Genomic DNA, 18760 nt, shown 5'->3' on the forward strand with positions numbered 1-18760 from the left:
CTGCAGACACCTCCATGGACCCCAGGGGCGCACAGGCCCAGCAGGACCCTGAGGAAAGGCCAGGAAGCCTGTGGCTAAGCTGTGTCTGGACAGAGATTGTGGGGGGCTCTGACCGCGGGTGCCCCTGGCTCCTCCAGAGAGCTTCACAGCGGGGATGTACAGCCCAGAGCCGGGGTGGAGCAGAAACCTTCTCCCTTCCTGGCCCAGAACAGCCCAGGGGAGAGGGCATAGGAAGCTGGGAGCACAGCCAGCTTCCTGGGTTGGTTTCCTGGTTCTGGAAAACAGGCCCAGGGGACCTGTGAGGGCCAACAGACTGCTGGATTGCTCCAGACCCGAGGGGACACGAGAACAAATATGCCCAAGACAGCCACACTCTCTTTCCCCAGGAAACTCAACCTCCAGAAGGCCAGAGAGACCTGCAGGCTCCTGAGCAGGCAGACCGGGCTACATGACCTGGTGCCAACACGGAGCTCCTTCGGTGTCCACCACAGCAGCCCAAAGTCCCCAGGCCCAGGACAGAGGTCTGTCCCCTGACTACCACAGGGGTCAGGCTCACAGTGGTGGGGTCGGAGCTGGTTTTTGAGATGCCCAAGGAAACAGCAGCCACATTTGAGCAACACAGGGAAGAAGGAGATTCTGGGGTTGCAAGGCGGTGTTTTCCAGGTACGTGGCACTTGGGAGGTCCCCGAGACACCCCAAACCTTTTACACTCTGAAGCCCCTCCAGCAACTCCAGGCCGCGTTGCAGGGTGCTGGCGCCCTCTAGTGGAGGAATCGCCGTTCTCTTCGGCGCTTCCTGAGCCCCCGCGGCAGGGCCTCTTCCCTTTGCGCTGAGCCAAGAGTTGCAGATCCCAGGTTCTCGTCCACATCACAACGGGAACGCAGGACTCCTGCCACCAGCCCCAGGGTCCCCAGCCCCCTCCTGCAGCCTTCCCCGTCTTCTCAAAAATCCCAGACACGAAGTTACGCGTTCTCCTTATGGCCCTGCCCAGTTCACTCTGTTGGTCTCGCAAATGGGTACAATTTACACTGTAAATGATCAGACCTAAAATGGTAGCCACGTCGGGAGGAAGTCAGTTTACAGTCTTTGTTGGGAGTGCAGTCCCCATAAGGTGACCTGGGCAGCAAGGAGGCGTTTCTGGATGGCAGGGGAGGCACCTACTCACTCCTGTACAAGAAAGTAGGACTGTAGACTGTTTGACTCCTGACACCATTAGCATCCACTTTTCAGAAGTGAACAGGTATCCAGGTGGACCATAAAGGGGAGTAAGAGAGACCCTGAGCCCAGTGAGACCAAACGGGCTTGGAGTCCCCAGGGCCCTCACGCCTCACTCGGCAGCCCCTGCAAGCATTCCTAGGTGCTCTTAAGACAGCAGGTGGCAGGCAGCCAAGGAGCCCTCCTGTCCCATTGAACCCGGTGCTGCCTGAGCCACGCCCACAGCTGCCCCTTACACCCGACCCGCCTCTTTCCCATTTCTCTTTCCTTCCCTTTCCTCCGTTGAAGAAACCTTCCCAAGTCTCATTCTAGCACTCGGTGATAAGCCGCCTTGCTAAGGCGCACCCCTAGGGTCGCCAGTCCTAGTCCCATGGTCGGGGGACAGAAGCCATGATCGCTTTTTTCTTTCTTTTTCTTTTCTTTTTTTTTTTTTTTTTTTTTTTTTCTCCCCAGTCCTGGGTCTAGAACCACTTAATGAAGTCCCAGCGTCACCTAGTGGACAGAGCCGGAAAGCGCAGCGTGGCCCCACCCTGCCCCCGGTACAGGTGGGGCTTGATTGAAGCATGTTTGCATCTGGAAATTCACCACCTTCAGAAAGACTGAGAGGTTGGAAAGCCACAAAGCACTAATCCTGAATTCGGATGGCCCTGCTTCCCCGGTGGCTTGGATACACGGTGGTTTGACCACGCTGGTCAAACACCATTGGAGGAAGGAGTGAACAGGCAGAGGCAGAAAAAGCAGAGGCTCTGCTAAGGTCTCGGGTCATCTGGAGGCAGAACTCTGAGCAGAGAAAGCATCTACTACGTGCCCAGCTCGGGGAGGTAGTTGGGGAGAACCAGGTGCACGTGACTGTTAAGTGCAGCAGGAAATTGAACCCTCAGCCTTAGCCAGTCTGACACTGAGCAGAAAGCTGTAAACACTGGGGCAGCAGTCACACGATCCAAGTTGTGCCTGAAGCCGCTGTAGACAGGTGGCTGCCCCACACTCCAGTGCTGGATGGACCTCACTATTCAAAACTCAGTGTGCTGGTGGTCCCCAGCCTGGCCCCTGCCCCTTTGTCCTGGGGTGGGTGGGTTTAGATCCCAAGGCAAACCCCAGGTTCTGGGAAGGGACTTTCCTTATTTATTTATTTGGTGATAATAAAGTTCTATTTCTCAGAACATCACTGTCCTTCTCTCCTTGCCCCTCCCAAATGGAACTTAGCACACACCAACATCATGAAATCCAAGCATGCAGCAAGAAGGTCAAGGAAACCCAGGTTTGGTGGGAAGAGTGTGGGTTGGGGCACCCAGCTACCAGTTTCCCGGGAGACCTTCCCAAGACCTTCCTGCCTCAGTTTCTTCATCTGTAAAATGAGAAGTAGCTGAACCTGACTATATAGCTGTTAGCTTAATGACTAGCAATTAATTTGTGCTCAGTATTGCTATTTTTCCCCTGAAAAAAAAAAATCGCCCATCTCAAGACTCAAAAGACTTTTTTCCCCTCTCCCCAGTTAAAGATGAGAATTTAGTGGCATTACTCTCTATATTGGAAAACAAAACACAGCCCTACAGTACAAGACCAGTGATTAGATGATCCTTGACCTTGGCCTCCATGCCAAGGACACTAGGGCAGGTGCAAATGGGGCAAAGGAAAAAGCATGTGCCCACCTGTTCACGTCAACCCTTACCTCCACGCAGGGTACAGACCCCGGCCGCCAGTTCTTCTAGTAGCTTTAACAAGAGCTAGAATTTTATAGAAAATTCTTCTGACAGCCTAAACATTGACTCCATTGTTTTGAAAATTCCCATTCCCAAGCTGGGCAGGTCTGCCTGGCGCCACCAGGTCACCAGTTTGTGTGGCCATCAGCAGGTCTTGCATATTTGCTCTTAATAATTTTGTTGAACTCTCAGGTGAGATTCTGAAGGGACTCCTGTTTCTACTCTCTGTTCTTGCTCTTCCTTTAAGACTCAAAGATTCTCTGCCAGGAGGCCCTCCATCATGGCCCAGCTCCCAGAGCCTCAACCAACTACACCTTCGTTAGGGAATCTGCTTGGGTGTGGACCTGTGTTGCCTGGGAGCACAGCTCCAGGGGGAGGGCCAGGCACACCCTTTGTGTTGTCTCCCCGCTCAGTTCTCACTGTCCAGGTTGGTTGTTGGTAGCAGTAACACGCCCTGGACATTTAGCACTCTGATTCTCAAATCGCTATCCATAAAGGTGGGTCTTTCTCACTGGGGCCAGCAAAGGAACCAGGTCAGTGTCTAAGATCCATCTTCTAAAAGGGATCTCAACCTGCAGTGTTGGGATTGAGGGCTCTCTCTCTCTCTAACTGCTCTGCAACCTGCTGTGACAGTGTGACCAAATATTTAAGTCCAACTGAACAGCTGAACAGCTGCGGAAACTCCAGCTCTTGACATGACCGTAGCTCAGCATCTAGTCTAGTGAACAGTCATGAGGACTGTCTTTCAGTTCCCCTAAAAGCAGCTCCAGAGACAAGAGTTTGCCTGCAAATCCTCTGTGTGTAATTTGATATCAGGAAGGCCCAGCAAGACAATGGAAAGGGAGACACAGAACAGGAAACCAAGAAGTGGGTGGTAATGAGTGGTCCACTGTTAGACAAGAGCTTAGTACCAGCAGACCCTCCAGATTGCTGCACTGAGGAGCAACGAAGTTGGGCTGTTCAACCCTGCTTCCTGCCCTGTCACTGGTTGAGGATCACCCTGGATTTTGGCTCCCCAGCACTTTGGACGGAATCTAAAAACAGCCACATCAGCAGGGAGACACAGGGAGAGGGGGGTCCAGGGGAGTCCACAGGTGATAGGTATCAGGTATTTAGGCCCAGGGTAACCAAGCAGAAAGAGGTAGAATCTTTCAGAATCTACTACAAAACCCTGCCTCAAGAAAGCCCAATACAATGGCAGAAGCCCATCTTTACACTTAGAGAATAAATTACACTTTCAAAGCACCTTCCACTGGCTCAGTTGGTTTTCCCAACATTCCCCATGACAGATGTTGGGTCATTGTTATGAGCCTAATTTACAAAAGGAAGAGATCAAGTGTGTGCCCAAAGTCCCATAAGCAATTATGTACTTTCATGTATAGACTTGATGAACTTCATATAACTACAGACCTTGCTATTACAAGCGGCAAGTTACATGAAAAAGCAAAACCTTTAGTCCTTTAAAATTATTTGGTAATTTTTAAAGTTGAATACAGCTTTTCAGGAATGCATCTGATGTGTGGCGCCTCCTGTCTCTGGGTGCTTGGCTTCACTCCAGGAACCCCAAACTCCACCATGCTCTGGCTCCTCACCGTGCCATGTGACCCAAACCCCCTTTCTGACAATTGCTCTCTCAACCTTTCCGGGTGCTGACAAGATTTTATTGTCAACAAAATTGACTTAAAACAACAACCATGGGCACACCATATAAGCTGACCCTCATGGGCCAATGGAAGAGAAGCACAATGAATTTTTATAGCAAAACATCCAAATGCAAGGGTATTGGCAATAAAAATTGTTTCATCCCGACCAGAAACAATGACTGTGTGCCATTGCTCATTTTAGACATACTTTCCAAATTAATTCACCTGCTTCGTGCCTACCATAAAAGGGAACATCAATAGGGGAAAGTTAATGAGGCTGGAGACTCCTGCAAGCCAGACTGAAAACATTTCTGATCCAAAAATGGAAGCAATTTTCTGTGAATGATGGCTTGAAGTGTGTGGACAGAAAGTATTATGTAGTGGTGACCCTGTTGGTACCATGCCACCCCATGCTGCAGGTCTGGGACTGATTCACGTAGTGCCTTGGAGGAGAGGGGTATCTCCTGACTGCAGACAGAGGGGCCACGATGGCAGCTGCTCAGGGTGGGAGAGCAGGGTGGACCTCTTCCCTTGGCCACAGGGAACAACTATATTTTCCAATCCAGCATACACGGTGGGAGTCTTCAAAACCCAGAGAATCCTGATTGGGCTCCACACCTCCCAAATATGTGCCATCTCCAGACTCGGTTTTAATGTCATGTGTTTTCTCTCTCAAGCATGGACCCAGCAGGGATGCTGATTGCCTCCACTGAACCTTTGCAGAACCAGGGAACAGTCACGGTGCTCGCCAGTAGCATGACCTTGAGTAATTGCTAACACTGAGTTTCCTTTTGGGGTTGCTGAGGACCATCAAGTGGGCACGTGGTACCTGGCCTATAGGTGATAAAAATATTATCACATGCTAATGATTGCTGAGTTGGGCTCATGCCACAATAGGAGCAATAGCGCATTCTAGCGCTTTCCAACTTCAAAGCCTATCTCCTGCTGACCAGTCTCAGAGGGGCTCTGCGAAGCTCCAAAGCTCCGTGCTTCCATTCTTCCACCCTTCACGCCCATCCTGAGGTGATGCTCCACTTTCTGCCCTGATGTACCTCCCATGCTTCTGCCACTGGTCCAAGGAAAAAGGCAGTTTGCAAACCTCAGGAAGGAGTGAGTCACAATGATCAAGAAGAAAGTTGAGCTCTGCCTTGGCAGAAGTCTTCTGGGAACTACTTCTTCACCAGTTTCCATCTTGCCATTTTTAAAATGGGGCTAATGGTACCTATCCCAGAGGGTGAGACAGATGTGTGCGCATGCTTAGCACAGTTACCTACCTACAGGGCACAGAAAAGTCCTAAATGGCAAGGGAAGGAAAGCAAAAAGAATCCGGAGAAGAGAGGAAGCACAGTCCAAGGGTAGACGGGAGAAAGGACAATGGGGCCGTGAAAACTAAAAAAGAAGCTCGCAGCAGTGTCTACACCAGAAGTGCCATGGACGGCAATCACAATGGTGCCTCTAGACAACAAGGCATGTTGGCGATTTATTAGCTAGGCATGCAGAAGACAATAAAGGGCTTAACAAGGGACTAAGTGAAGACTGAAATAAGCTAAGAGTTCAGAGATCAGGCTTCAAAATGAATATCCACATGGCTATAAAAGTTAAAGAACTCACCCTCTAAAATAGCACATAGTTGCTAATACCAAGGCGAGAACAACCACTGCCTAAGAGCGAGGGTAGTCACAGCAGCAGCATCACACAGGAAATGAGAAGGGTGCAGAGCCAAGGGCTGGCTGGAGAGGGGCAGTCTTGGGCATTAGTCCATTCCACAGCTGGGCACACACCAAAGGGCAGGGACACCATCATCGGGCACATGTTTGCCACCATTTCCAGAGGATACACTTTTAGGGCAGGCTGTGCTTTCAAAGGATCCACAAAACATCTGTGCTATGAGCAAAGAAATACTTTTCTTATTTGTCAAAAAATAATATTTTTTCAGCAACTAATTATAAACTAGTGAGAAAAACACTTCAGTGTGCTTTTTATGAACTTATGACAAGAAGCACCAAGCTTAATAGAATCTTTGTGGAAACCCAAAAGATATGTGAAGTGCCACAGCTAAAGAGGTAGATAACTGTTTCCAAATGCTTGATCAGATGTGAAGAGATCTTGGTTAACACAATCATGAACTGTGGGCTCATAAATTTATGTCAGATTAAATCTGCAAGCATTTCAATAAAGTTTTATGTAAAATCAAACAATTGTTTGTATAATGAATTGCATGGGGAACTTTTAACTACAAATCCAAGACATCAAGAATAAGGTTCATTTTTTTGGTTTATTAAAACAAAACTACATTTCTGTGCTTCTCACAATACATTATCAGGCATAAAAATCAATCACATCCAAGTTTCACTCACAAATCACTCAGCGTTACTTTACAATACTTTATAGTAATTCTTTTTACAACAATCTAACATTTCTCTGTACAACAGGCAGTACTTTTAACCCCTTCCGTCAAGACATTTAGCCCTTTAACTGTTTAGAAATAAAGTGAAGAGTCTCTTTCAAGCAATCATTAGTTTATATTAAACTAAAATGCCAGATGGCAATTCCAGGTTCCTAAAAAGAGCATTTTAAAAAACAGATTTACATCCCATAGTAAGTCTTATAAACCTCAGTAGGTTCTACATTTCTAAATACTAGAACTATCTACGGATAAAAATCTGCATTCAGTTGTGCAATGTTTTCTTCTAGATCTGAATTAAAACCTTGATCATTTACCATAATTAATCCTTGTATTAATTCTGCTACTTTCAGTAAAAAAGCCAGGGTCATTGACAGCTCATCTTCCCATCAAAGGAAAGCACTCTGGCCATCTATACAACAATTTTTCTGTGCTTATTCTTTCCAGGGGAGGAAATATATACCATTCAACTCAACATCTGGTGGTACAAAATGCATGCGAATTCAGCCTCGGTGCCATCTGTTCGTCACTGTTTTGTCTCCTTATAGAACTACATAATGTAGTGTTTCCCAGATGTTTTCCATAGGCTATTAGTGAGAGGTTCAGAGGTGTCCCAAAGGGGGAAAAGGTCCTGAGGTCAAAAGAGTTTGGGAAATGCCAGGTTAAACAGACTGCTCACTGCGGGAGGCTGAGCCCTTCCGCACTAAAGTGCAAGTTTCCATGTACAGTTGGCCAGCAACACTTCCTAAAAACACCGAGACACATCTCACATGGTACTCAGGCAACGTGGAACTCTGCAGGCACTGCCCTCGCCCCTCCAGGTTGCAGGAAACTCCACAGTTGGAGCTTCCATTCGCTGCCGTCCCAGGACATATTTTGTCCACTCACCCTTGAGACTTCATGAGCCTTAGGGGTCTGATGAGGAAGTGCAGTGCCTTCTCGGTTCCTAGCTTTACACACCTAACACACATTTTGTCATTGTGTTAGAATTCTGAGAGCACAATTCCTTCCTGTCTTCTCAATTTCTTAGGACATTGTTATTTTTAAAAAAACAGGGTGCAGTTTCATATTGCTTATTACTGGGTTGTTTTTAAACTTGACTCACAGTCTTCCCCTGAAGGGCATGCATTTCAGTTTCACAGAAATGCAATAGAGTAAACTGTAATAAATTATTTACAAGCACCTAGTTGGTTTAACCTTACTTGGAAGCCATCCACTGCTGGAAAACAATGACAACGTGTCTATTAGTAAAACAGAGCTATCTGGAAGCCTTATTGTGATTTTTTTTCCCCCTCAGTAATGAGGCACTAAAGAATGAGCTGTGCTAAAATTAACTCAAGGGTCAGCCTCTCTGGATGAGCATAACTTTGGTTGAGATTTTTCTTCCTTAAAAAAGGTTTTCAAAGCACCAGTTAATTACAAAAAGCATGCATATTTATCCTCACAGTGAGTTAAGTGGCAAGAGAGCTAGCAAATTGCATTCCCCAAAGCATCTGATCAAATTTCTTGAAAACAAACCAACCAAAAGGAAAAGTAAAGCAAGGGAAGTCATAGTTTCTCTGCTCAAGCTGGTAAAGCAGCAGCTCTTTGCAAAAGTGACAGGCAGAGCAGCAAAATCCACTGGAAAGCCAGTCCCAACCTTGACTTTCCAGTCAACTAACAGAGAGCTCGAATGATCCTTGATTTACAACTTAGAGGACAGGAAAAGAAGAGACTAGTGTAGTATTTGATTCCCCAGAGAAGGACCATCCAAGGGAATGATCAGGCTCCCTGGGCAGTCCCCAAGTGCAGCCAGAAGTGTTCCTCTACTCAATCAGTAAACTGAAGGTACAAAGGTGACGTCTCACTCCACATCAGTTGCTACAAAGTGACTGACTTAATGTTTGTGAGTTCCTACAAGATAAAGGAAAGACACGTTTACCTACAGAATTAGAGAACAGTGGAAGATCGCACAGCATAGTATTATTGCTACGACTCTCAAACAAGATTACTTCACAGAACGTGAACTATGCATCAGTACCCCTCCCTCTCCCAATGCACACATACTCACGAGATACTATTAGTATTTAAAATCCAAGCTCGGGAAAGTATAAACTTAATTCTCAGTACTTTTATACTAAATTCAAAGAGTATGCAATACTCATCAGAAAAAATTCCTAGTTTCATAATATTATGGAGATAAGGGGCAGTAAATGGTTAGGAAAATGTTTAACATTACATGATCTTTAAGAAATCACCATAATTACCACAGGTAACAAGTATGCTCCCTGCTCACAAAAAGGCACCTACCCATTACAAACAGACAATTTTTATAATTATTTGCCTCTAGAGGCATGAAGGTTTAGGCATACAAACCATGGTTTTTTCTCAAAGGTAAAAATCCATAAAAGCCTCTGGCTTTTCACCTAGCGATAGGGACATGCAGATACCGCACAGTTCAAACACTGCACAACTTGAGTGAGTACCAGCCACCCAGACTGGCGGCAGCGTACGACCTGTGTGCATATGCAAAAGCCCTGGGCCGGGAGCGTGCAGCCAGAGCACCATACACTAACAGAGTCCATCAGGCTGAGCTAGTCAACTCGGTGCAGGTGCTATTTGGTTGAAGGTTTTAGAAGAAACAGCTGTACCTGTGAGAGTCAGGTACCTACCACCTGAGAGGTGAGAAGGGGTACAGACATAAAACAAAAGGAGTTTTTAAATACTTGCTGGTCATTTAAAACTCAATGGCACTTTTTCATGTGAGCAGAAGTTTTCAGTGCCAGTTTTCTGGCCAGGTTTACCTTGCATTTTGCCGGCCAAATTTACTTCCTGATGTTGGCTGTTTGATCGCAATATCTCAGTTCCTGACCTACACTAATATGTCTGTTTTCATGTAGCTCTTTACATGTTTTCTAAATCCAACTGCAGAGGACAGCGTGGTCACACCTGGGTATGACGTGCCTCAGCCCACTCATCTGTAAAGCACTTTGGGATGAAAGGGCTCCCATTTAAAATTTAGCTACTATTGACAAAGATAAAACCGAAAAAAGTGAAAGGATGACAATTATTTTTAAGGGGAGCATTAACGATTAATCAGAAAATATACCAATGAATTACTCCACTATGTATGCATACTATACAACTTTCAGTTCTAGAATACAACTACATTTCTGTTTCCATCACAGTAATTAGTCCTTAAAAGTTGTACTTAAAATGTAAATCTTTAATAAACTCCAAAATAATTTATTGAGATTTCATCTAGTAATCTACTGATTATGAGTTGCAAACAGAGGCTGAGGGCCCCCCAAGTGTTATCTGTAGGCTGCTGTGTCTCAGAGTTGGGAAGATCACAGGTCCACAGAGGGGAGAAGGCACTTGTCTTCCAGGTCACCTCAGGGCAGGGCAGGCCCGGCCACACGACGGCACCTGCAACTCTCAGGACAAACGCTGGAGCCTGCAAAGGACTCATCTCCAGCCCTTCACTTGACAGAGGTGCCACCAGTTACCTACAGCACCACAAAACTCAGAATATATTCTAGGAGTTTTTGCCGGTTGCATTGAGGTAGGAAAGTGCTGTTCAGTTCTAAAATAGACACTCTCTTCTGCTTGGTCTCTTTGAAAACCTGAAGAGAAAGTGTAAAATCAATTAAAGGCAAAGGAGGGCATATCTGTTACCAACCCTGACCAGTGTTCTAGACCCCAAAGGGCAGCAAAGGCACCTAAAACCACGTCCTGCTTTAAATAGACAAGGATGCGCAGGTGCACGTGAGGCGGGAGCTAGGGACGCACGGTGCAACCAGCGCATCATACTCCACAATTGGTGCCAGAACAAAGTCATGCATGTCCCTTACAAAGGGGCATTTGTTGCTCCATGGGCTCATGTTCCACATGAGATGTGAAGGGAAATGACACCTGAGGAGACGTGTAGCAATACCAGTGAAAACACAGGGAAGTAACTGAGAGCCATGGGAATTAATGGCTGAGCTCAGAGGAGTATCCTGAAACATTCTGATACCTGTTACGTGTAAAGAGTCTGTGGATGAATGTGAAACCAGCACAATTCTGGGACATCCAAATAAATCTGTACAGATGGGCCTCACTATCACCATGTCCCTCTCCAACACTCATCCCCAGAAAAGCCTCCCCAGTCAACCCGGCAGAAGCTGCTGCTCTCAGGGCCCAGACCCACCAAACAGTGCAACGAACTAGGTCCACAGAGAGCCAGCGTCAACACGGCTTTTGTAAACATGCATACCTACCCCAATATCCTTAAACATTTTCACAGCATTCTTCACAAGACAGTAAGTGGCACTTTCAGCTGTAGAGAAAGAAGAAGGCTGTGTCAGGGTTTAGATCCAGTGGAAAGGAAGCCCCAAGGCCTGCGGTAAGAAAGCAGGGGAGGCAGAGGGAGGGCCACAGCAAGTCACACACTGGCCAGCTCCACTTCTGCCGCTGGCAACAGTGAGGTCTCTCAGATGATCTGTGGTCTCTTTAAACCCCTTCTATCATCTATTAAGGAAAAAGGAGAGAGAGAGGGAAGGACAAAAGAGAAAGAAGGACAGATAATACCTAAAGCCTCCATTTTTCAGGGTCTCTGTAGAATCAAATAAGACAATACGTGGGGATTCCTGTAAACTACAAAGTAATGTGTAGATGGTTCCTACACACCTGTGCAGCCAGAAGGAGCACAGGCTACGGTCAGAAAGCAAGAATTCTAAACCAAGACTGTCCATTAACTAGCTGTATGATCCTGGACCTCACCATAAAGTGAGGTGATTAGACTTGATTGTCTCTGGATACCTTTTGGCTCTACAACTTGATTCAAAGTAGTTTCAGTTCCAAACTATAACCATGTGAAATGCTACCTCCAACCCATCCACACCTCCACAGATGTAAGAGATGACAACCCCGAGGGCTGCAGGACATGGAGCAACTGAAACACACACTACGGGTAGAAATGCAAGTTAGTGCAATACTTAGAAACTGTCTGGTGGAGAAACGTAGCTCTCCCATGACAACTGTAAATGGGTTTTTTTTGGATCAAGGATTTCTTGGGATTAAGACTCAGGTTCAACCATCATTTTAGCACCTTTGTTTCATATGCTAGGAGCTGAATTTTTTCCAAGTGCTGTTCAACTTGGGTTTGCTCAGAGACATAGAAATACAGCTTACAACTTAAAATAAAGCAGAAAGCATTCTATGCTATGGAGACATCCTTAGTTATGGTCTAAGGCTCCTTTAGTATAGGCCTTTTAGACAAGCTTGTTACTACAAGAACTGCTTTAAATTTAAACATCTTCATAGCCTCCTAGTGTTAATATAATTTGTAGTATAATGATACCTAAAAATGTACAAACATTAATAAATATGAAATGTTTATGCTTACTGCTTTTATACAACTTTAAAACTGAAATAAGTTGAAAAATTAAACTGTCGTATCTAACCTTAAAAAAAAAGAAAGAAAGGAAAGAAACTGTGTAGCAGTATCTATTAAAGCTGAATATACCCATGGCCTATGACCAAGTAACTCTGTTCCTACATGTATGTCACATACATGATCACAGATGCCCCCCAAATGACATTTGAACATGTTCATAGCAATACTATGCAAAGTAGCTCTAAACTGCAAATGATTCAAATATACTTGAAGCAGAATGAATAAAATATGGTAAATACTTACATAATGAAACACGTCACAGCAATTAGAACAAAACTACATGTAACATGTATGACTCTCACAAATAATGTTAAGTGAAAAAAGCCAGATTTAAGAGTACATAATTACATCATCTAACTTATATGACATACCAAAGCAAATAGTAGTTAATAATAGATGGAGTTACAGGTCAGGATAATTTTACATTTTTCCAATTTCCTACAATAAGCAGATTTCTATAAAATTTCTTTAAAATTTTATAAATGGTCAAAGAATAAATGAAAACTATTCAACATCAACCAGGAAAAAGCAAATAAAAACTACACTAAGATTTCATTTCACTCTCATTTCATCAATGGCTATGGCAGCCCTAAGGAATACAAATAATAATAAACACTGGAGAAAATTCAGGAAAAAGAAGTTTTTACACTGTTTTTTGACACTGTTTACAGTGTTTTTACACTGTTGGTGGGATCATAAATTAATACAACCACTGTGAAAATCAATACGGAGTTTTCTCAAGACAAGGAATGGAACCAAACTATGGAACCAGCCCAGGCATCTGTCAACAGATGAGTAGAAAAATAAAATGTGGAATATATGTATATATATACACACAAAGGAGTTTTACTCAGTCATAAAGAATGAAATTATATCATTTGTAGGAAAATGGATGGAAGTTTAGAGCATGATGTTAAACAAAATAAGCCAAACTGAGAGAGTCTAGGGTCATGTTTTCTCTCTTATGTGAAGGAAGAGAGGAAAAAAAGAAAAAAAAAAAAAAAAAGGTGTGTTGGGGAGAAGGGGGTTTTCATGAAATACAAGGGAGACCAGAGGAAAGGGGAAAGGGACCAGAGTGGATGGAGAAAAATTATATCATGTGCATGTAATGAATATAGAGCAATGAATCCCACTATTGTATATCATTATAATACAACAACAAACTGTTTTTGTTTTGTTTTTGTTTTTAAGTTTTAAAAGAAGTTGAAATAGCGATTTAACATACCATATACTGCAACGTTTCTTTCCGTTCGGTTGAGTAGATATTTGTGCAGCTTTTGCAGGTATTCAGGCTCCGGAACAGGACCACTGAAGTTGTGGACAAAGATGGCAGCAGAGCTGTAGGCCTCCAGCAAAGGCCCAAGCAGTCTCTGCAGGAAGGTGATGAACTGCTGGTGCTCCTTGGACTGGCTCACCTGAGGACAAAAGCAGAAAATGAAGTCACCAGCAAGGGACAGAAGAAGTGAAGCAAGCTGATAAGGATATTTGGAAAAAATTACATCTAATTGATGAACCTGAGTTGATGGATCCTCCCACTAACACTACATAAAAGCAGAATACTCTTCATGCAGAGAATCTCTGCTGGAAACAACTGATTCTAAAATGTGTTCTTTGTTGCACTTTCACTTTTATAGTATTTGAGGCTGTATTCACTGAGCAGCCCCTAGAAGAAATTTTCAACATTGAATGATAATTATGACATTCTCTCATCATAGCAAACAGGTGGTTCTGAGGCTGGGCCTCTGGGGTTTGAAGCCTGGGCTCAACAGCCATTCAGTGTGACAAAAGGCCATCAGGTGAGACCACCAAGATCATCTCAGTCCTTCAGGTCCCACTTTCTACCTCCCCCACAGGCCTGCAGCATATACAGCACCTTGGAGAGGACAGGCACCCTGAAAGGGAGTTTTATGTCCAGGGAGGCTCTCACTGTGCCCACCCAAAACAGAAGGTTCACTGGAGCCCCTCCGGAGTACGGAAGCAAGATCACTGCCCAATCTTGACACTAGTAATACCCAAATGTAAAGAGAGAGAGATTCTGAATATCACTTGAAATAAAAAAAATACTGCCTCCTGGGGAGCAGGTATGAGGGTGGTTGAGTAAGTATGCGCCTGCAGATTTCATATGGCAGCAGTGACAGGGACCCCCATGGCTTTCTTCTTTCTGACTCTTCTCGTTTTCTTTTCTACTTACCAATCCCCAAACTGAGCATTTTGAGTGTCTTTACTAGATGGAGCTGGTTAGTGAGTATTCAGATATAAATGAGCACCAGAGTCCCAATTTATCTAGTTGCAACATGAACCTAAATTATCACTGTAATGTTCCCCTCAATTCTTCACCAAAGTACCTTTAGGTAGCAATCTCGCTGCTCCTCACCAAAATCGCTATCTTCGTCTTCTTCATCACTTCTCCAAGACAACGGTTCAGGAAGCTTCTTGTCCCACTGCTGCTCTGCAAGACCAGGACTGATTTCTTCCTGGTCATCTTGCTATGCCAAGGAGACCACCAACAGTAAACAAATACACCCAGGTACCCAAGTAACTGCCCAGCTGGACCAGAGAAGGCAGTCCTCTTCTCAGTCCCTTCCTGCCCCTTCTCTGTTAGCTTTTCCTAACACCAATCTACCTCCCTCTCCAAGCAAAACTCACTCAGGAAATAGCAGGGGAGGGAAAAGAATTAGGGCTTGGGTGAAGAGCTACCAGACAGAGCAGATGAGGATACTCATATCCTCTGAATTGACACCCACGTCCCCAGGCCCTCCCCTCTATACCAAATCTACCAAAATTTAATTCTCAAAAGAGAAAAGTGCATACATGCAAGCTACAAGCACACTGATATGTACAGCATCTCATCTTAAAATGCAACTTCTAGATGTCACAGAACCAGGTCAAGGTATGTCTTTAGACAGCAGCACTTATACAAAAGGAAGCAAGTTAAATAATTCCAAAAGACATTTATTCTCCCCATCTTTATTTTTCTCTTCTTTCATCTAGACATGACTACATGGCAAATGTAATTATTGGTTAAAATTATTGGTATAAATATTGGTTTATATAATTGCTGGAAAAGATAAGGAAACACAGGAAGAAACTCAAGAGACAAATAAAGGAAGGCTCTTCCTCTTACCTCCGCCACTGTAAGAATGCCATACTGGATAAACCTTCCTACTGTTTCATGGCAAACTTGGTAAAAAGTCTGGCAGGGCTAGAGAGAGAAAAAAAAAAAAAGTCATTTACACATAAATGTCACTGTTCCATAATCTTTAAAACAATAAGCACCGAACAAAGCAGCTGCCAAATCCTGCCATGTTATCACCTACTTCACTCCCCAGGCAAGTCATATGATTTCTGATGTCCATCCTGTTGATAAGTGCCTGGTCATGGATAAAGTCACAGACCTATTTCCCTAGCTGGTGGACGCTCCTGATGAGGAACCACCTGCAGAGGGCGCTCCTGAGCTCGATTCTCTCCCAGAGTGGAGTAAGCCCTGAGAAGGGTCACTTCCCAGGCCCCAACCACCTGTTTGTCTTTAAAAGACAATCTCTCTGCAAAGGCCATCTTACAACAAAGAACGTTCACAAAAGTAGTGAATGAGAAAACAGAGTGTTCCGATAAGACCCTGGGAAAGGATGAAGCCAATCTTAAGATTCTTATCTGTCCCTCCCCTTCCCTGTCACATCATCCAAGGTTCATGCAAAACGGTTCCCCAACAGAACCACCAGTCACTGATAAACAATGAGAACGCACAGGGCAGTCCTACTCAAAATACTTTTACCTGTAAATATCCCAAGACTTATTCATATAAGGGGAAGAGATGATAGAATACAAATAAAATATGAATTGTACTTGATGAGAAGGAAATATTTATGGCTTAACATATGTATCATTTTAAATATCTAAAAGTTCCAGGTTATTATATAAATGCTCACTCATACTTCTAGGCTTCAGTTTCCTCATTTGTAAATTGACAGGGGGCCAAACAGGTGATTTTTAAGGCTGTTTCTCACTCTTCTCACCTATGGTCCATCACCCACATGTGGGTGTGTTCATTACTGACAAACCATGACCCAGACCCTTACACACATTACTCAGTAAGGATTCACTGGGGAGGTGAGCAAGATACAAACCAAGATGGTCAATGCCACATTGGTTTGGTGATCACTGGCAGCAGCAGTGGAACAGAAAGTTGGAATAATGGGTCAAAATTTTCTATGAGAAAAACAAAGGTGCTTTGTTTTCATGCAAATGCTCAAGAGAAAACAGGTAACATGAAGAACCTTCACTCACGAGAGAAATGGTGCCTTCATTGGAGAGTAGATAGCACAGACTGGCGGCCTTCCGCACCAGCTGCTCCTGGCTGATCAGGCTGCCGGGGGCACCTGTGGGTCCTCCTGAGCCCCTCTTATTTAGAACTGCATAGAGGCTGCAGGCTAGGGACAGAAAAGCAAGAATGAAGTCACCAGCACTTGGTCTCCTTGACAAACTTAAACTGGTTCTAATAACTCAGATTACCTTAAGTGTTAGTATATCAAAAATAGTGGCCTGCATTTACTAAGAAAATCCCAAGGATTCAATTCTTATGATTCCACTTGGTCCAAACTCTATGAAAGACCTTCCGAAGGGCTCGGTCCTCTCTGCTCTCCCTCCTCTGTGCTCTCTTCATGACATAAGCCCTCCACTCTCTTCACTGCCCTGTGTGTGTCATCTCAATTAGAGCTTCAGCTCCTGGACAGCAAGATGCTTTTCCCCCTCCAGTGACAAGCGTACAGAATGCACACAGTGATTCAGTAAATACCTGCTGTAGCTGTAACCAGTGACATGGCAGCAGATTTGGAAATTAAAAATATAGCAATGCATTTCCTCCAACAAGAGGCTATCATCTAAACCAAAGTAGATGCCACTAACATGTTTTAGGCACTTGTACTTTCACTTGTACTCTGGGCCTGACATACCTATGATGGCCTCCATGATGAAGACATGGAGCACCCCGTTGCTGTAGAAGTTCAGTTCAAAGACCGACGGCACAGTTGTGCTGGGAGTGATAAAGAACTCATCATTCCTGCTCGTATGCGTGATCGAAACACAGTTTCCCAGCAGCTGTATAGCATGCATGACTACGTCTTCTGAATTTCCTGAGAACCCCAGGTCAAAATCACGAGCCAGGACTTCCTCCTTCATCACAAAGAAGTCTTCCACCAATGTGGACAGATTGATTCCCTAAAGAGACAGAAATGATCTCATGACAGGGAAAACCATCTTTCTAAAAGGCCAAGAAGCCAATATTCCCAGAATTTTCTTCTTGCTTTGGTTTCCCACAGCTTTCTGTTGGCACCTACAGAAAAAGCCCAGATCAGCGATGCAGAGCAAGTCAGGAAACTGCTTAAAAAGCTGGTCCCATAGGAATGTCACCGTATTCCACATGTTAGAGACCCACTCTAGCCACATCACATGATGAGTATATAAGACCACAAAGGGAAGGAAAAGTTGTCTGAAGGTGGGAAGTCTTTAGTTTTGAGAAAGAATTTCCTTCATTTTAAATATCTGTCTAACAAACATTTATCTGGAGGCTATGTACTAGCAGCATGCCTGGTGCTGAGAACTTGACTGAACAGGACAGCCATGGTCTATCCTATCACACAGTTAGAACAAGCCTGCTGTGGGAAGACAGAGGGGGGCTCTAACAAACAAATTGGACTGGAAACCATTCACTAATAGAAAACGTATCACAAGTCAATAATAATTTACATGAATCCTATTAATCAAAGAATATCTACCACTGAGCCACATCCCAGCCCTTTTTGTTTTTTATTTTGAGACAGGGACTCACCCAGGCTGACCTAAAATTAGCAATTCTCCTGTCTTAGCCTCCCAAGGAGTAGGGACTACAGGCATACACCACCAAGCCTGCCCTCAAAGAATATCTTATTACTATATATTTTAAGTAGTCTGACTTTTCTTTTATCTAGATTCTTCCTTCTCCAAGTTTACAAACTCCTTTGGGCAGGGTCCCTAGCTTATTTCACTGTTTATCTCATAGTACTAGCCGGAAGTGGGCCAAATCTATTCTGAAGAAGCTTCTGAACAGCTGACAAAATCTTCTCAGGCTTTCTAGTGCACTGAGGGCAACGTCACGGACATACCTGCCTGTGTCTGTAGAGCAGCAGGCAGGCCACGATGTGGGTGGACATGATGGCACAGGACTTGCTAGCGGCTAGAAGGCAAACACAAAAGCTTTAGTTGCACTCTTTTACTAATACAGCTGGAACTCTTTCAAAGCACCTGAAATAGGAGTATTTAAACTACAACATTCCTCTGCCACATTTCCTATAACTGTGATTTACCAAAAGGAAGTGGCAGCACTACACCATGCTCTGGGAAAATG

General features: G+C 44.5%; 1 protein-coding gene across 2 annotated transcripts in view; it reads right to left on the reverse strand.

Moving 5' to 3' along the window:
• Nucleotides 1-6814: 6814 nt before the first annotated feature.
• Gpam (glycerol-3-phosphate acyltransferase, mitochondrial) overlaps nucleotides 6815-18760 on the reverse strand; it is a 65345-nt gene continuing 53399 nt past the window's right edge. For both annotated transcript variants that reach the window (XM_047554072.1, XM_047554073.1), the window contains exons 15-22: nucleotides 18519-18589; nucleotides 17331-17595; nucleotides 16666-16808; nucleotides 15506-15583; nucleotides 14727-14867; nucleotides 13607-13796; nucleotides 11204-11262; nucleotides 6815-10567 (exon numbers count right to left, since the gene is read on the reverse strand). In XM_047554072.1, the coding sequence (XP_047410028.1) occupies nucleotides 10451-10567; nucleotides 11204-11262; nucleotides 13607-13796; nucleotides 14727-14867; nucleotides 15506-15583; nucleotides 16666-16808; nucleotides 17331-17595; nucleotides 18519-18589 (1064 nt within the window). In that variant the 3' untranslated portion in view covers nucleotides 6815-10450. The remainder of the gene's footprint in view (nucleotides 10568-11203; nucleotides 11263-13606; nucleotides 13797-14726; nucleotides 14868-15505; nucleotides 15584-16665; nucleotides 16809-17330; nucleotides 17596-18518; nucleotides 18590-18760) is intronic.

The sequence above is a fragment of the Sciurus carolinensis genome, chromosome 5, assembly GCF_902686445.1.
Source record: "Sciurus carolinensis chromosome 5, mSciCar1.2, whole genome shotgun sequence".
Taxonomy (NCBI): Eukaryota; Metazoa; Chordata; class Mammalia; order Rodentia; family Sciuridae; genus Sciurus; species Sciurus carolinensis.